The 16,409-nt window shown below is 37.5% G+C and overlaps 1 protein-coding gene across 22 annotated transcripts in view; it reads right to left on the reverse strand.

Moving 5' to 3' along the window:
* The window catches only part of MARCHF1 (membrane associated ring-CH-type finger 1), a 471,750-nt gene that overhangs the window by 79,101 nt on the left and 376,240 nt on the right, over positions 1 to 16,409 (reverse strand). For all 22 annotated transcript variants that reach the window (XM_039539330.1, XM_039539334.1, XM_039539327.1 and 19 more), the window contains one exon: positions 13,664 to 13,714. In XM_039539330.1, coding sequence (XP_039395264.1) covers positions 13,664 to 13,714 — 51 coding nt within the window. The remainder of the gene's footprint in view (positions 1 to 13,663; positions 13,715 to 16,409) is intronic.

Genomic DNA, 16,409 nt, shown 5'->3' on the forward strand with positions numbered 1-16,409 from the left:
GCTCTTCTAGAGTGAAGAGCTGCTCCTTCCAAAAGAGGAGACCCAGCAATACCAGCTGGGCTAGGGTTGGATTTTACAACTGGAAACTCCCTATATATGGATTGAGAGACAGTCCACAAAAGGACTGAATATACTTATTGCTTTTCTCCCCTCTTCCCCATGAAGATGAGTCATGCAAGTGGACTCCTTCCATCAGCTGAGTTTGTACCTCAGAGCACATGGCACAAGGGGGATAAAAACTCCAAGCCAAACGAACTAAGGATCTCTATGATTCTTCGACTCTGGGTATGCAAGGTATTTCTAGACATAAGCAAGAGATCTCCAGCTGTTTATCCTGGGTTAGCCCTAAAGGACAAATCAGCAAAGCTTGCTGATTACCGAAGCCTATATTACCCTTTGAAGTCTAGGCTATAACTCATTTGTGTGTCTATGTTTCTTGCTTTAACCTTGTACATAACGCTCTAGTTTCCTTTTCCTCTTTAATAAATCTTCATATAGGTTACTATAGGATTGGTTACAAGCGTTGTCTTTGATGTGAGATCTAACATGCAATTGACCTACAGCAAGTGACTGGTCCTTTGAGATTAGGAGTAACCAGAATATTACTGTGATTCTTGGAGTAAAGGACCATGCATCACTGAGCTTCACTCACCTGGGTGGAGGTAGGACAGACCAGAGTACCCAGGGGTCTGTCTGTGACTCCACATTAAGGCTATTAAAGTGTCTCAGGAGTTTGCACTTGGTGCAATTGGTTGGTGAAATCTAAATTTAGAACTCAACCAATTTGGGGTTTGTACCTTGGTTTTTAACAGTATGTCCTGAGGTTTGTACTCATGCTCTTGAGTCACTTTTGGGATCATCACAGGGTTAGTGGGACTCTGTACAGGGAGAACCACCACTTAGCAGGACTGGGGCCGTAAATTTGCCATCTTGCTCAACAATGAAATAGGCACATTAAATCTGATAAAAGTGCATAAGATAAGGTATGTTAAGGATAGGCATATCAATCCCTCAATTCAATGGATTATTATTTAAAAGCCTGCTTGAAAACGGGACATTTTACATAACTCAAACAACTTAAGCATCATGGTTATCCTAATGCTATCAGGACTGTTTGATATACATGTATGTATATAGTCTTATAGCTCAGGCTATCATCTTTTTCTCTAAACATATCTAGACAAGAAGCATATTATTTTAAGATGTATGTGTGTATAAAATATCTCTCTCTCTCTCTCTCTCTCTCTCTCACACACACACACAGAATTTGACTTAGATGTGTGAGTACATGTTGCCAACTTGCATGACTTCAATTGAGTGATAAAGTATTGTTTATAAACTGTTGGTAGGCATTTTGATTACATACAATCTGTACAGCAGCATGTACAGTATTTTTTCAAACACACACACACACACACACACGAACAGCAGTTTAAAACAGGTCAAGTCTAACCAAGAATAAATTGAAAAATGCATTATTCTATACTGGTAGGCCCTTGAAGTTGAAACATATTCAATGCAATTTTATTCAAAAGTTCAAAAGTCAGGCAAAGACTTAGGAAAACAAATGCTGTTGTCATACACATTGTGAGCTTATTGTAAATAGTATATTCTACAAACACCCACTGTGTGTTTTCTGAACAAATTCAAATATTTACACCAGATAGGAAAACAAACAGCAATAATTTTGAATGCTGCTGCATCAAATTTTAACTACATATGCTTTATTAATGTTTGCAAGAACAATCTATTTTTCTAAGAATGTGTTTGTCAGCCTTGGAGTTTTAGAGTTGTAATGGTTTAATATGAGCTATGCTACAGGTCTGCGCCATACTTTTTGATATTACCTGTTCTGTTTATCAGCAGGAGTTATCATTTAGGTGACTAAGATAATATTTACTCTAATATATTTTAATGCTGTTTTTGTAAACATAATATTAACTGAAGACACCTTTTGAAGAATAATGACATTTTAAGATTTATACATTTTTGGTTTTGTTATTTTTAAGAAGCCATAAACAGTTATTACATAGGGATAGGATATGCTCACTCTCTTACACATCTGAATAAATAAGAGCCTTATTATACCTCAGATTTATGCATTATTCCCATCGGACTTGACTGAGAGTTATGTTTAAAAAAAGATAGAACACAGCCCTTTGAAAAGTCACAGTAATTCAGAAGAGAATACCCATTCAAAGGATTAGTGCAAAATTTGGAAAGGCATATTAAAAATCACAGAGAAGGGCCAGTTACCAGCTACATGCAGCCACTGTACCAGGGTATTTGGGATTAAATATTTATAATCTTAAACCCCAATCCTACAACTGATAGTGAGCAAACGTAGCAGGCCAGCCTATCAACTGCAGGATGTGACTATAGATACTTTTTTTTTAAAAAAAAAAGAACACTCCCAGTTCTGTGAAAAATACATGTTCTTTTTTAAAACCTAAGTCAGCAGTGGTTATTTGCATAAAGAGACTGCTCAGAGCAACAAAAATAAGTGGAAACTTGCTGCTTTATTTAACTTTATCACACCACAGTGGTGGGAAAACTCCCCCTGACTAAAATGCGAAGTAAAGGAGGGGCAGAGCATAGCTCCATCCCATAATACATTAGGTAACCCAGTTAATACTATCATAACCACTTTATTACAATTATACATTCTGATAGCGTGTACTGTGCATTCTCGGATAGCTACACTGTTAAGGAAATGTGCTGTTTGCAGCTATAGAAAAGCTACATTATGCATGGCATCTTGAGTTTTGCTTCTATTGTGTAAATCAGCCACTTATATTGTGATAAGGCATGCTTAATATTTGCACCTCAGAGTGCTATATAGAGGGTAAACTAAGAATTTGAAAACCCAGGTGGAAGAATCTTCAGCTTTGATTGAAGGAATGAAATAGCTTTCCATATGTCTAACTTAGGATGGGTAGAATAGAATGTAAACTATGAAATAAAATCTTCCATCAGTGAAGCCTGCTTGTAGCATTTTTTTAAACCCTTCGACAGAAAGCAGTATGTAAATGGGACTATAGTGAATCTTTATAAATATTCCTCTAAAACAGTATCTAGGACAGATGCTTCAAAATACCAAATCATGTGAGGTCAGTAATTTGGCATTTTTAAGGTAATCATTAATCCAAACATTTAGCAGGTATGTCTGTGACATGCCAGTGCCCCTTTCATTGTTGTTTATAATATCATGAAAAGAGACAAAATTGATAAATATTTGGTGACAAAAATATTAGATAAGGTGAGATTAAAGGTACACCAAAAATCACTTCCATCTTTCAGTCTCTGTCCATTGAGTGTTACTGTGCTCCACATTCTAAACCAGGCAATGAGTATTACCACACTTCATCTTTCTCCCTCCCTCCAACTATAACTCAACTGAGTTTTATATGACAGACCCTGTGCCAGACTCCCAAAGAAATAGTATTCTACTGCCTGTTCTGGGCTTTTGAAAAGTAATGGAGCCAAGCAAAATCAGACAATTTACTTTGAGTCTGAAGTTCTTTTAATTGGAAAATAAGCACAACCTCCCATCAGGGAATTTTTAAGACTTTCTGCATATAGCTTCCATCACTAACTAAGGGGCACTTGAATCATAGTGAACATGCAGAAAGATCATTACAATGCGTTAGAAGCATTTCTCCCAAGAAGCATTTTAGTACAACCAGTCAGTCTCACAAACACATACATAAACATATCCTCAGAGGGTTATATTTCAAAGACAAGATTTGTTCCAGATAACCACAATGGAAAGAAATGAATCCACCAGATCTTTCTCATATCATCATCTCTCTTAAATAATTCAGACATTTAGGAAGACAAAGAACAGTCGCAGAGAAACGACACAGGCAGTGAAGGGAAATATACTCTCCTGTGGTAAAAGACTAGATATTTTATTTATTTAGATTTAAATAAAGGCACTTAAAAGACTGTCTATCCCAGGAACTATTCGACCTTCCCAAGAGTTAAAAATACTGTCCCACTTCCCCTCCCACCCCCGCATAATTAAAAGAGCAGCACATTTGCCTACATACATACAAGCACCAGGCAGAAAAAAAAATACAAATCAAATCTGGATATCTCCACCCCTCACACTCCCAATTATTTTCTATTTTCTTATTCTTATGTATTGGTAATATGGTAGTGCCTGGAGGCCATAATCGGGACTCCACTGTGCTTGGCACTGTACACATGACAGAAAAAAACAGTCCTTGCCCCTAACAGTTTACAGTCTATTATTGCAAAGCTGTGGGAAAAGCACACTCATTGCCAGCAAAGCAGGTCTAGCCTACCCTTCCTTCCTCCTCACTCCTAACCCAACAAGCACCCACATCCACATGTTGTAAAAACAAGCACACTTTTGGTCTTGCCTTACAAAGAGGATTCAAAAGACAACACAGTAAAACAGATTTCATGTCCCTCCTCCCGCCCTTTAAAGTGTCCTCTTACTACAGAAACCAAGGAACATATCTTGACGGACAATTAAATCAGTGTAAGGAGGGCAGAGTTACAGTAGTTGCCCATGCTTCCTAACTGTGGCATCAGCAAAAGGCTTATTATGAGTGCTGTGTCTTCATTAATTAACAAAAGACTGATGAACTCCTGGGCCCCTTGAAGTCAATAGCAAAAACTCCCATTGTCTTTCATGGGGCCAAGATTTCTCTCCATGTCCTTTTTACAAAGAGAAAGCTAACAGAGATCAAGCTGCAAAATACTAGGGTTTACTCAATCATCTACACTGAAGTAAAGCTACTGCTTTGCCTTGTGTGCACTTGGATTTCACAGCGAGACAGTTTTCTCATGTTAGCTCTCTCATAGAAAAGGACACACTATTTGTACTAGTGAAAACTTACCCTATGTGAAAGATGGCAATTTTCTGCAAAATCCTTGACAAACCTTATTGAATTAAGTTTAATCCCTTTGGGGTCCATTGTATTAAATATGTAATTGTTTATGTATTACTGGATGTAAATTTTATTGAAGGGGGTGTGTGCTAATGTAATTCCTTTGGTTATCAACTCTTCCAAGCTTCATTCCGGGGAGGGGGCCCATTGTCTGGCTGATTACCTGTTTGTGGTCTCTTCAAAGATCCAAGCAGGATTATCTAAAGACCAGCAGAGAAAGAAAGGACATTGGGCCAAACAACCTGAGTTTAAACTGACTCTTCACCTCTTCCCTGGATCCAGGAAACAGACAGGACCTCCAGTCTACAGAGGGCCCCAATGCTTAAGAAAGGATTGGAAGGACTTTGGTCAACTGCAGCCCCATAGGATTGGGTTCTTGTTCAGCGCAAAGGGGTGTGATGAACTTTAAACCACAGGAAAACCCCTGGTTGTGGGCTGAACAACTACTCCTGCTGGAGTTAGGGGGTGATCTCTGGTAAGCTATCACATGTATAGGTTCTTTAATTGTTTGAAAATATATTCTCTGTAGTGCTTTTACCTTAAGAATAAAATAGGCTTGCTTAGACAGAGTTGTATGGTAACTTACATCTGTGGGCAATTACACTGTTTTTAGTCTCTGAAGAGAAGACAAAATAAGCCTGTTTAGACAATCTGTATTTTACTGGGAACACCACAATGAAGGCAGGGAACTGTTCAGCGTGGAACTACAGGAAGGAGAGAGACATGTCTCCATCCAAGAGAGGCATTAGAAGATTGCTAGAAGCCTGAGAAAGGCTGGACCTCTGAGGGGAAATGCAGATGTAGTTGCCCTCAACAGTGAGGCCCTATAAGGCTATATTTCCAGCAGCAGTTAGAAACTGTTGTGCCGTCTGGGTATAATTAGCTTCTGAGTTTGTTTCTTTGCTTCAGTATCTTGACATCCTGCTCAAGTGCTTGGTGTCTATAGTTCTATGGAACTAGACTAATGTGAAATTCTTCCTCACCAGTTTGTTTCTACATTTTCAGTTAAACTCAGGAAATGAATTTCTATCTCTGCATAAACTGAGTTGTTATGTTTTTAAACTCACCTCCAGAGTCCTAACGACTATTACTACAAACAATGCTAATCTTCTCCCCTCTAATTTTCTGGGTCCTTACATCACATAAATACCTGATTAATTACCTCTGTGATGGAGTATATCTACAGCGTTCGACAATGCAGCACAGTCTTTCATCAAGGGTCTGCAAAATGAACTAATAGAGTAAGCAATAGTCCAGAACAAAGATATAAATATATGTGATTCTGTGAGAGATAGAGATGAGAGTGAGATAAAGAAGGGTAAAAATATATAATTATTTAAAATGAAACTAGCTACTGCCATATTAAAAAAAATAAAGTTGACCTTTTGTGTAAGTAACATGGACAGAAAAGCTACTCAGAAAAGACCTTATCAAATATGTTGCAGTGAAAGACACCACAGAGCAAAGGGTAACAATGAAATTTGACTAGAGCCTAAAATTTCTTGACTAATGCTTTGTTAAAGTGGCGAAAATTCTTTTGCACATTGTCACACTAAAATTTTTAACATATTTCTCATTATTTTACATCCCTGAAATTCTACTTTCCTATGAAATCTGGTGAAATCACCGTTTTAACATAAAAACACATAAAAATATGAATTCTGAAATGTCTTCAAGGCAAAATGCCCAATTCTCAAAGTTGGCCATTTTTCTTTGAAAAATATCCTTTAATCCTGAAAATAAGTCCATTTTCATTCATAATGGTACCAGGTTAAACAAGTCACATAACTGGGCAAATACTCAGTGAAATTATGAAAAGTTTCATATTCAAAATAAAATGTTCATAAACTCACTTAAGAATATTTTCCCTTTTTCCCTCCTCTCAAATATTTCATTTACCTGTAGACTTGATTTTAACCTGAGTAATCTAGTTAGACTCACATGCTATAGACCCTGTGATAGCAATGGATGTGCTTAAAATGAAAAACAGGCAATATTCCTATAAGTATATCTATTAGATTATGTGCAATCCTTTGCTTGAACTTGGACATTACTTGCAAAGGAAGTCAGATAGCTACAGTTGGTGCCTGCTGTGAATGACCTAATAATTCTTCTCTATTCAGTCATTAAATGTCCACAAGCTGTAATAAGAGTCAGACAGAAATACAAGTAGTGCACTGAAACTCATTTCAGTGAGAAAAAGGGGTTGAGCATCTTTATGCACGACTGATTCTCAAGGAGTTCCCTTCCCTGGGATGACAGATAATGGAAAAATAAAAAAAACAACTTTAATTTTAGCCTTTCTTTCTTTATCCATGCAGATGACCAGTGGTAGTGAATATCTGGCAATTCTAGCAGTGCACAGAAAAATCTAGAGTACTACTAAGCCACCTCCAGAAGTGCTACAGAAATTAAACACAATCATTTCACTATTTGGTCATGGTTAAAAAGACCAACCACCAATTGGAATAGTCCTCGTCTACAAGACCGTCCATGGTTCCAACACCCTGAAATTTTGGATGTAAACATCTGAAAATGTGAACTTGACTACTTTTCAAATCCTATGGCCAAGAAATTGACCAGAATGGACATTACATTTGATAGAGGAAGTGCCTAGGAATGGACTGCCACTGGAGCTACTGCTGAAAGGAACTTCTCCAGAAACCCAAACAGACAAGGCAGACAAGAAGGGAGCCCTTGAGGGCTAAGGCTCTAAGGAAAGAGCCAGGAAACCTGGTTATGGTGTGTGAGACTGATCTCAGGAAGAGACGACTATTCTTGCACAGCCTTTGCAATAAGAGACATCAATGAGTGAGAGTGTGTTTATTATAAGATGACTCAATTACAGGAACTACCCCAGCTGAAGATAGTTTCCTAGGATTCCTTGAGAAGCATGGCAGGATAAAACTTGGTCCGAAAGGAGAAGGGCACTAGAAGATAGTTCACTTGCTGCAACTGTAATAGATTTGGCCTAACATGCCCAATGGATTTTCCCTGAAACCAACCACAATTGAAAACAGGCATCAGTACTGTGCAAACCTACAGACTGAAACTAGAGGATTATGGCAGGCAGACAACATTAGTTCCATGCATAGATTATCCTCTACTTGATTTTTAAGAAATCTTTTGCAAAAATCAGACCCTCCCCCATTGTTTGCCCTAATGCTTAACTGTTTGAGGACATAGAAGTATCTTTCAAAATGTTAGTGCCAACTGTTACACATTCATGATCCATTTCTGTCAGAAAGGATAACAAACAACAATCATGAAGAGTATGAAATGTGGGTGACCATATGAAATGGAAATATTAACGATGAGCTGCCTTCTAAGCCTAGGATAGTATTTCTTCCTCTCTGGACTGAGTGCACCAAGTGATGTGAAGTAATCTTCACAAGTTTAAAATAAGCTCCATGGCACTCTAGAGCACTCCTTGGCAGATTTACAAAAGTCAGCATGGAAAGAAAACAGATGGATGAGCAAAATGGTTAGGAGAAAATAAGAACGGCTTTTTCCTCTCCAATTCCCACCCCCAAAACCCAAAATACAATTTTCATCTTTGAAATACAATGAGGTATTTCCAGAGGTTTGATTAAAATATTGTAATAAAAAGATTACATACCTATCTCTCGATCTAATGATAGTACTTACTAGCGTGGGCTGGGAAGTGCCAAAATAAAATGCTGGGACTTGGATCCTTAATGGATAAAAGACCAGCTGCTCTTCTCAATGACCTCAGATAGAGTTCCACCAGTGTTTCTCTCCTGAAGTCTAGCCAGCATTGCACACATCATCATTCCTCGACTGAACACAAAAAGGTCTTCTACATCTTTCTGTCCCCCCTCCCCCCAACAGTTTCTTTGTTTACATCTCAGTGGCTGTGGTTTACTTTGGGGAGACAATAGGGAAAAAAAACCTTCTTGGATTCTCTAGTAAGTCTGCCACAAGGGTGCCTATTGTGGTAAGTAGTTTTGTGCCTGGAATTGGACCTTCATATAGTATGGGGACCAATGAATAGATGGGAGAAACCAAAAGCTGTCAGCAACATGAGCTAGATTTGAACAGAGAGCCACAGGGTTAAAGATCCCACATTCTATTATTAAGGTAGTTTCACCTGAGTAAGGACTGCTGGACGTGGCCTGTAGTGACTGGTTTAAATTTTGAGGGTTATGCTCTACACTGAAAGACTAGAGACTTTCTTGTTTCAAAATTAATGTTCATAATAAGTAGAACAGAGCTTGTAACTTTCACCAGACCTCTCGCTGAAGTTATAAAAGAAGCAGAAAGTTAAACAGCTCGGGCCAGATCTACAGTATACATCAGTGTAGCTTTATTCAACTCAGTGGAGCTATCCCAATTTACACTGGCTGAGTATCTGGCCCTTCATTTCATGCCCACAGTGGGCTTCTGTTCCCCATTTCTGATTGTGGGATATTCATGACATGGAAAACTTACTAATATGAGCAAAGGAGGAAACTGAACAGCATTTTGCTATTTGGTATCCTTTTATTAAACAAAATAAATCTCTTTACTCCCTATGCAACACTTATTAAATTGAACCGTTTCAGGACTGCTAAATGTCACTCATTGTGCAGGACACTCAGGCATTTGGCAGCCCTTTATGCATCCCCTCAGCCAGCTGGAACCTCACACATCTGGCTGGGCTGATGCAGGAGCTGTAGTAACTCCTTTTTTGGCTGCCACAGACTACTGTGGTGCCTGCATTTCAGGCATCCTCATTAACTCTCCTTCTGTGAATGCCAGATTAGCATAGAGCTTCAGGGTGGGGAAATGGTGGAGGTGATGCAGCAGCAGCAGCTGCTAGTATGGAGGGGAAGGCCACTGGACCAAGGTGGAGCTGGAATGGAGGACTGAGTGGAAGGATGTAGAGTCTTAAAAGGTGGCAGGTTCGAATGGAATGTGGAAAAAGTGGGTGAGACTACCTCAGTCCCCTCTTGCACCCAACATCCCTCAGGGTCCACTACTATTTCTGGCCATAGCAAAAGTCCCACCTAGTACAGCACTGAGCATGTTGTTGGGCAAGCATTTGGGTGAAGTTTGCCCTGCTGCTGCCCTCTAGTTAATCAAATTACTTCATTCACTAGGTCCGTAAATTGGCACCTTTCACCAGCAATAAATCTACATCATTTTCTAAGGTGACCTTTAGAGTCAAGTGCATATTACATTTATTGACTCTGTTCCCAATAACTATTTTATCATCAACCACTCATAAATTGACACTTTGTTGTTTTAATTTATGTATAAACCAGGAATTACCACAAGTACAAAAATCAACTTCTAATGAATAAAACTTTTTCCTATAGCTTGGTTAAAATACTTCAGTGAGCAAATTCTTATTGGGGATTCATATATAAATAAGCAAAATATGTATATACTCAGCTCATTTTAGAATATTTTCTGCTCATAATCCAACAGGAAATATAGATATATTTCAAAGTCCAATAACTCTCTCTGCTTCTGTCCCATATTCTTTTCAATTCAAATTTGGTGAATTGTTATGATGATTAACTAAGCTAATTACACATTATACAATAGCTACAGGCCTCAGGGTGTATGACTATACTGCATCTGTGAGCAACCCTCCCAGCCTCGGTCTACATGTTAGCAGGCTCATGCTAGCACTCTAAAAACAGCTGTGTAAGATGGTGCTTAGACTTATGGCTTGGATTGTAGCTCAGGCACTGAAGCCCAAATCCCACCACCCAAATCTGTGCTTCAGAGCCTGAGCGCCAGCCCAAGCTGCAATGTGTCTACACAGCTATTTTTAGGGCATATAATCCAAAATGAGCAGAACATGTACATATTTTGCCAAATGCATAATCAATACAATGAAACTATTGTACTACCAAGATGTTGTCTTTAATTCAACTGAATACACTACCCCTATGATGGAGAGTCAGAGGCTCAACTCAGCATTCCCAGCACAATCACAATTTATTTATTTATTTTACTTTATTTTTCAGTAGATACTTTCAATGTAAAAAAACAATTCATGGCAACTTCTAGGTAGATGCAGGTTTGAAGAAGTTATTTGATCAGTCCGCAGAAAATGAAATATGAATCTGTATTTGCTAAATCTTTGATACACTGAATCTCAAATAGGGTCTGATCGAAAATCTATTGATGTCAACGAGAATCTTTCCATTGGGCGTTGGGTCAGACCGATAGGATATAGGTACCCCCTCCTCTTCCTTCCCCCCATTTCTACAGAAATACTACAGACAGAAACCTGTAGAATAAAAGCAACATACTTTGATATTGTATTTCATATCACTAGATAAAGACTTAACGTCTGGTCCTGCACCAATGAAGTCAGTGGGAACTTTGCAATTGACTTTAATGGGTGCAGGAACATTTTTAATGAGAATAGTCTTGTTTTTTTAATTTTGCTCTAGGAAAAAAATATGCTGTACAACTAAGCTGTTTTGGGAATCATTTAAATTAGATCAGGTTTTGTACCACATTATATTAATCTAAAGCCATGTATTTTCTTCTTAAAAAACATTTTCTGGAGCAGAAAATTAATTGGAAACATTGGCTCCCCTGTCAAGTATACTCCAGCATATTCCCTATTAGTGGAATATATAATGTAGCTGGTCAAATGGAATGATATCATGCTACAGATAAGCAGGAGACAGCCTAAGAAAGGGCAAGTCTGGATAATTTAGAAAAACAGACAACTATGTATTGTAAGTCGTCATAGATTTAGGTATTATAACTAACCAGGTTCAAAATTAAGGAGGCACTGAGCCACAATCTCTGGCTCCTCCCAAAGTCTGGGAGTATTAGGGTTTTGAGTTTAGTTCAGCATGTAGTAGAGAGTGAAGTTTGAATCAAAACTTTCCCAAAAGTTCAAGAGAGTCTTTGCATCTGGGGTATCAGTTTGGGCCCATCTATAATGACACTATTAATATCCACACACATAACACTATGTTTACATAATATTAAGAATTTGTCAAAAATTAAAAAGTGAGGAATTCGGAGTTAGGACCAAACATGCCTAATTGTAATTTCACTGCCAGAACTAAGGGTATCTGTTATTTAGTTCAGCCTCCTATCATGAGAGGTACCTGAGCTCATTCTTCTTATTAATTATTATTAATACTTTGCACTTCTATAGCCCCTTTCATTTGAGGATCTCAAAACATTAATTAAGCCTCTCAGAACCCTTTCTACAATTCAACACCGGTCCTTTTCTTTTAGCCAATGGTATGAGATAAAGGCATGACAGACTAAGTTAATACTTAGAGTTTGAGGCTCAATTTTGAATTTCCTGGCTTTTGTTGGTTGGTATCTCACAACATTCAAGTTATTAAACCAATGGTTTTCATCTGTAATTTTTTGTGTTATATGAGACCTTAAAACATAACAAAAAGGTGCCATGGAAGCAGATGAGAAGAGATACAAAACATTATGCTGTCCTTTGAGCTGATACCTACATATATAATTTGGACAGAGTGATGGTGTATTTATTAATACTTTAAGGGGTAGATCCAGATTTTGATCTCTGTTAGATCAATGTAAATCAAGAAGAAATTTGATTATATCAGTTGAGTTCCCTCAGCTTTACATCAGAATAAATGATATCAAATGTAAATCCAATATTTAATAGACAATTCTAGTTCCTTCTAATGGACACACAGTCAGGTAAATATGCTTTTTGCTACTGGCACTATACTAATTTTGATATTGTATAATGTGTACCCAATACACTGTAAGTACAGATATTGATAATTATACATTGTAATGTAACATACTAATTACTTTATTCTTTCCTATAAATCTTTAATTAAACTCACTAAAAGAGGAATTTGACATCATAGAGTCATTACAAAAAAATCCTGAAAGAAACAAGAGACTATATCATACTATACACTACAGTGGTTTTATCAAAGCCGTAGGTTTTGTTAAACAAGAGCAGAAAACCTTTTTAGCCTTTGAACTGCTGTCATGTAACTTAAAAATTACTAGAGTGAGCATTTTCAAATCAAATGTTGCTATGGGGATAAAACCTTTTATTGCAGGGTCCAGCGCACCGTACATTTTTGTTAGAGAAGGATTGAAGACAGTGTTCAGATCTGGAACAGGTATAGGATGGGGTTTGAAATTAGATTATAGCTAGTACTTGGATTTGGCTTCTATAGTGCCAAAACCTTTGGAACTGCTCTCGTGAGATTTCAGTTTTTAACTCTGTTTTCTGCCATTTTGGACTTGACATTTCATCCACATTTGAACCAAAACCATAAGAGTTGCTTAAATCCATGGATCCAAGTCTGAAATAGACACACTCTTATTGCTCCCAAGAAACTGAAAGGGATCTGAGATTCTACCACTGGCCCATTTCTGGTGTAAATTTACTAGCTGTAAATCCCTGTAGATGGGACTCCTATAGCAAAGGCTGATACAATCATAACTGCAACATATTGAACACTATGGTCCCATCATTCTAGAACTGAGTAAGAAATAATTCTGCCTTAGACCAAAGATGACAGCATATTTCCCAAAGGTATTATACTGAGTGTGGAAAAAAGATTGTTATGTATTTTAACATGTTTTACATTGCAATGAAAGCATGGCAGCCTAAAATTACAAACTGGGGAATACAAAGAGAATCTCAGAATATGGATATCTGGGTAGTGGAATAAAGTACTGCATTACACTTAATAAATTGCTGTGACTTGGAATTCTATATAAAAGTAAATAAGTTAACATATTCCACTTACCTTTGAAATGTTACTTGATCGACTTGTAGAGCGGCCTGGGGATTTGTCATTCTGGAAAACAAAATTGGACGAATTACTGAATTAGATGTAACCCAGATTCTATGAGCTCAGACTGAGAAGAAACTGAACTCTTTAATTCTGACTGTGAACATACTGAGTTCTGTGCATACACTTGTGTGTTAGTCCACACGTATATTCTCCAGCAGTTCAGCAACTGGCTGCCAAAATTGGTCATACTGTGCACGCTAATAAAAACTGAGCATGCTATAAAAAATAGAGTTAATTTGAATTCTGAATTGCTGTTCAATGTGGCCTCTTTGTTTGTTTTTCCATGAACATTTGAGTGAAGAGGTTTGAATATGCATTAATGCTGGGAGTGCTTGGTGTGAACACCCCATCCACATGTAAACAAAGATACGTTGTGCACAAATATAGGCATTCAATAGTCCCACTGATCTCTGTTTATGAAATTTCAATCATCCATTTACGGAGAAGAAGTGGCAACAACATGTAGCGTAAGTGACCAATCACACACTGTGAACAACAAATTATGACTCGTCAGAGACAGTCACAGTAAATAGCTCACAAATACTATATATGCTTAAATATACTAGCATAAAGTGTTTGCTGAATGATTACTAATAAATCAAATTGTATTTGCAGACAATTCACAGAAAAAGGGCTACACTGGTTCAATTAACTGTTCAGCAATAATACTTCTGCCACTCTTGTATCAGCTTAACTTAGTCTGATAAAAGATGCCTTCTCAAATCTGGATCTCCCTTTTCTAAGAATTTTATTTTGAAGCATAGAGCTCATCCATTCACTGCACCTACTATTTTACTGTTGTATGTTGGAGACAGTAATGTTTTTATGAAGTTAATACAAAATCAATATTGCTGTTGCAGTTACAGTTTGTGCATCACCTTAATAAAAAGTTTGGGAACCACTGAGATAACAGATGCTCTTTTAGCTCAAGTGATTTAGTTTTGTGTTTTTAGCACTTAAGGTCCTGGATTCAATCCCCACTGCACTGAACATTCCCCACTGTTGGGGAGGAAGGTCTCTGTACAGGCCCATAATTTCCTGCATGCCATTTAGAGGTTTAAGTGGGGTACCTTGAACGTAGGCCCAGAGAGTCCATAATACATTTGGCATGGATATAAAACTGATGTTTGAGACTGTATATTTTTTAAATATTTTTTTTCCCTAGAGTAAACACTGAAAACCTACATGAATAGTGCCTGGTCCAAATTCAGATCTTCTGGGAAGTAAGAGTGACCAGAATCAATCCTGTTTATTAGCAGTATCACACCAGCATTTGAATCCACCATTTGGGGTGATAAGAAAAGCATAAGATTATGACCTCCATAAAATATGGGGTTTTTTTCCACATTATATTTTTCAGGTTATATTTTCTACCCTATTTTTAAAATATACAGTCTCAAACATCAGTTTTATATCCATGCTACATGTATTATAGAATCTCTGGGCCTACATTCAAGGTACCCCACTTAAACCTCTAAATGGCATGCAGGAAATTACGGGCCTGTACAGAGACCTTCCTCCCCAACAGTGGGGAATTGTCAGTGCAGGGGGATTGAATCCGGGACCTTAAGTGCTAAACACACAAAACTAAATCACTTGAGCTAAAGGATCATCTGTTATCTCAGCGGTTCCCAAACTTTTTATTAAGTTGACACACCAACTGTATTTGGACCCATGAACTGTAACTGCAACAGCAATATTGATTTTGTATCAACTTCACAAAAACATTACTGTCTCCAACATACAACAGTGAAATAGTAGGTGCAGTGAAACCAAAATCAGCCACTAATTAAAAACACAAAAGAAAAGACTCTCCCGCTAAATTATGTAAATTATGTAAATTATAAACTGCTAGCACTGTACATAATTAAGATGATGATGACCTCGAGTGGCTTTGCAAAACCTTTCCATTCTTGAGGCAATTTTGGAGAGGCAAAGTCTGAAATAATTTTCAACAAGAAACTTGTTGCATTGTTTGCTCTTAATTGCTGTCAGCATGGAAAAGCTGTTTTTCACACAGGTAGGTGGTGCAAAATGGTAAAAGCTTTTTCTGACAATGCAAGGTACTCACATTTAATCCCAAAACAAAGTTTCCAATGACTGGGAAGGAAATCTCATCTTCAGAAAACTAATGCATGAGAATTAAATGAACTCATTCTTTTCTTTGCTCTCCAGAGAATGCAGATTTTCTGAGTTTACTATAAATTGGGCCCCCAATCCAATCAGATTCAAATTTGGGGAAGTAACATGAATATATTTGGTGAAGTACCGATAAGTGTGTTTTATCTGATGCTGTCAAACATGTTGTCAGTGTCATTGAGGTATTCTGAAAGAAGTGGAGATGTCGGTTACTTCATTCTCAATTAGAATTTAACGAATGTGAAGTTTCCTTTGGAAAACTTTCAATTTGTCTTGCAAAAATAGCATATTGGTATTACTACCCAGCAAAGATAAATTAAGAGCATACAATGCATTAAAGATATCCTCAAGACCTGGCCATCCAAGTACCATTTCTGAAGCAATCTGCCAAATCAGAGTTAACTCCTGACAGAAACGACAGCAGTTTGTTTCTAAGTTTTAGAACACATTCCAAAACTTTTCCATGAGACTACCAACACATTTGTGAATGAAGCAGGTCAGTTTAATCAGTTGTGCCCATCTCAGAACACAAATAGCAAGTAAACATGAATTCAAGTGT

This window comes from Mauremys reevesii, linkage group 5 (assembly GCF_016161935.1).
Source record: "Mauremys reevesii isolate NIE-2019 linkage group 5, ASM1616193v1, whole genome shotgun sequence".
NCBI lineage: Eukaryota > Metazoa > Chordata > Testudines > Geoemydidae > Mauremys > Mauremys reevesii.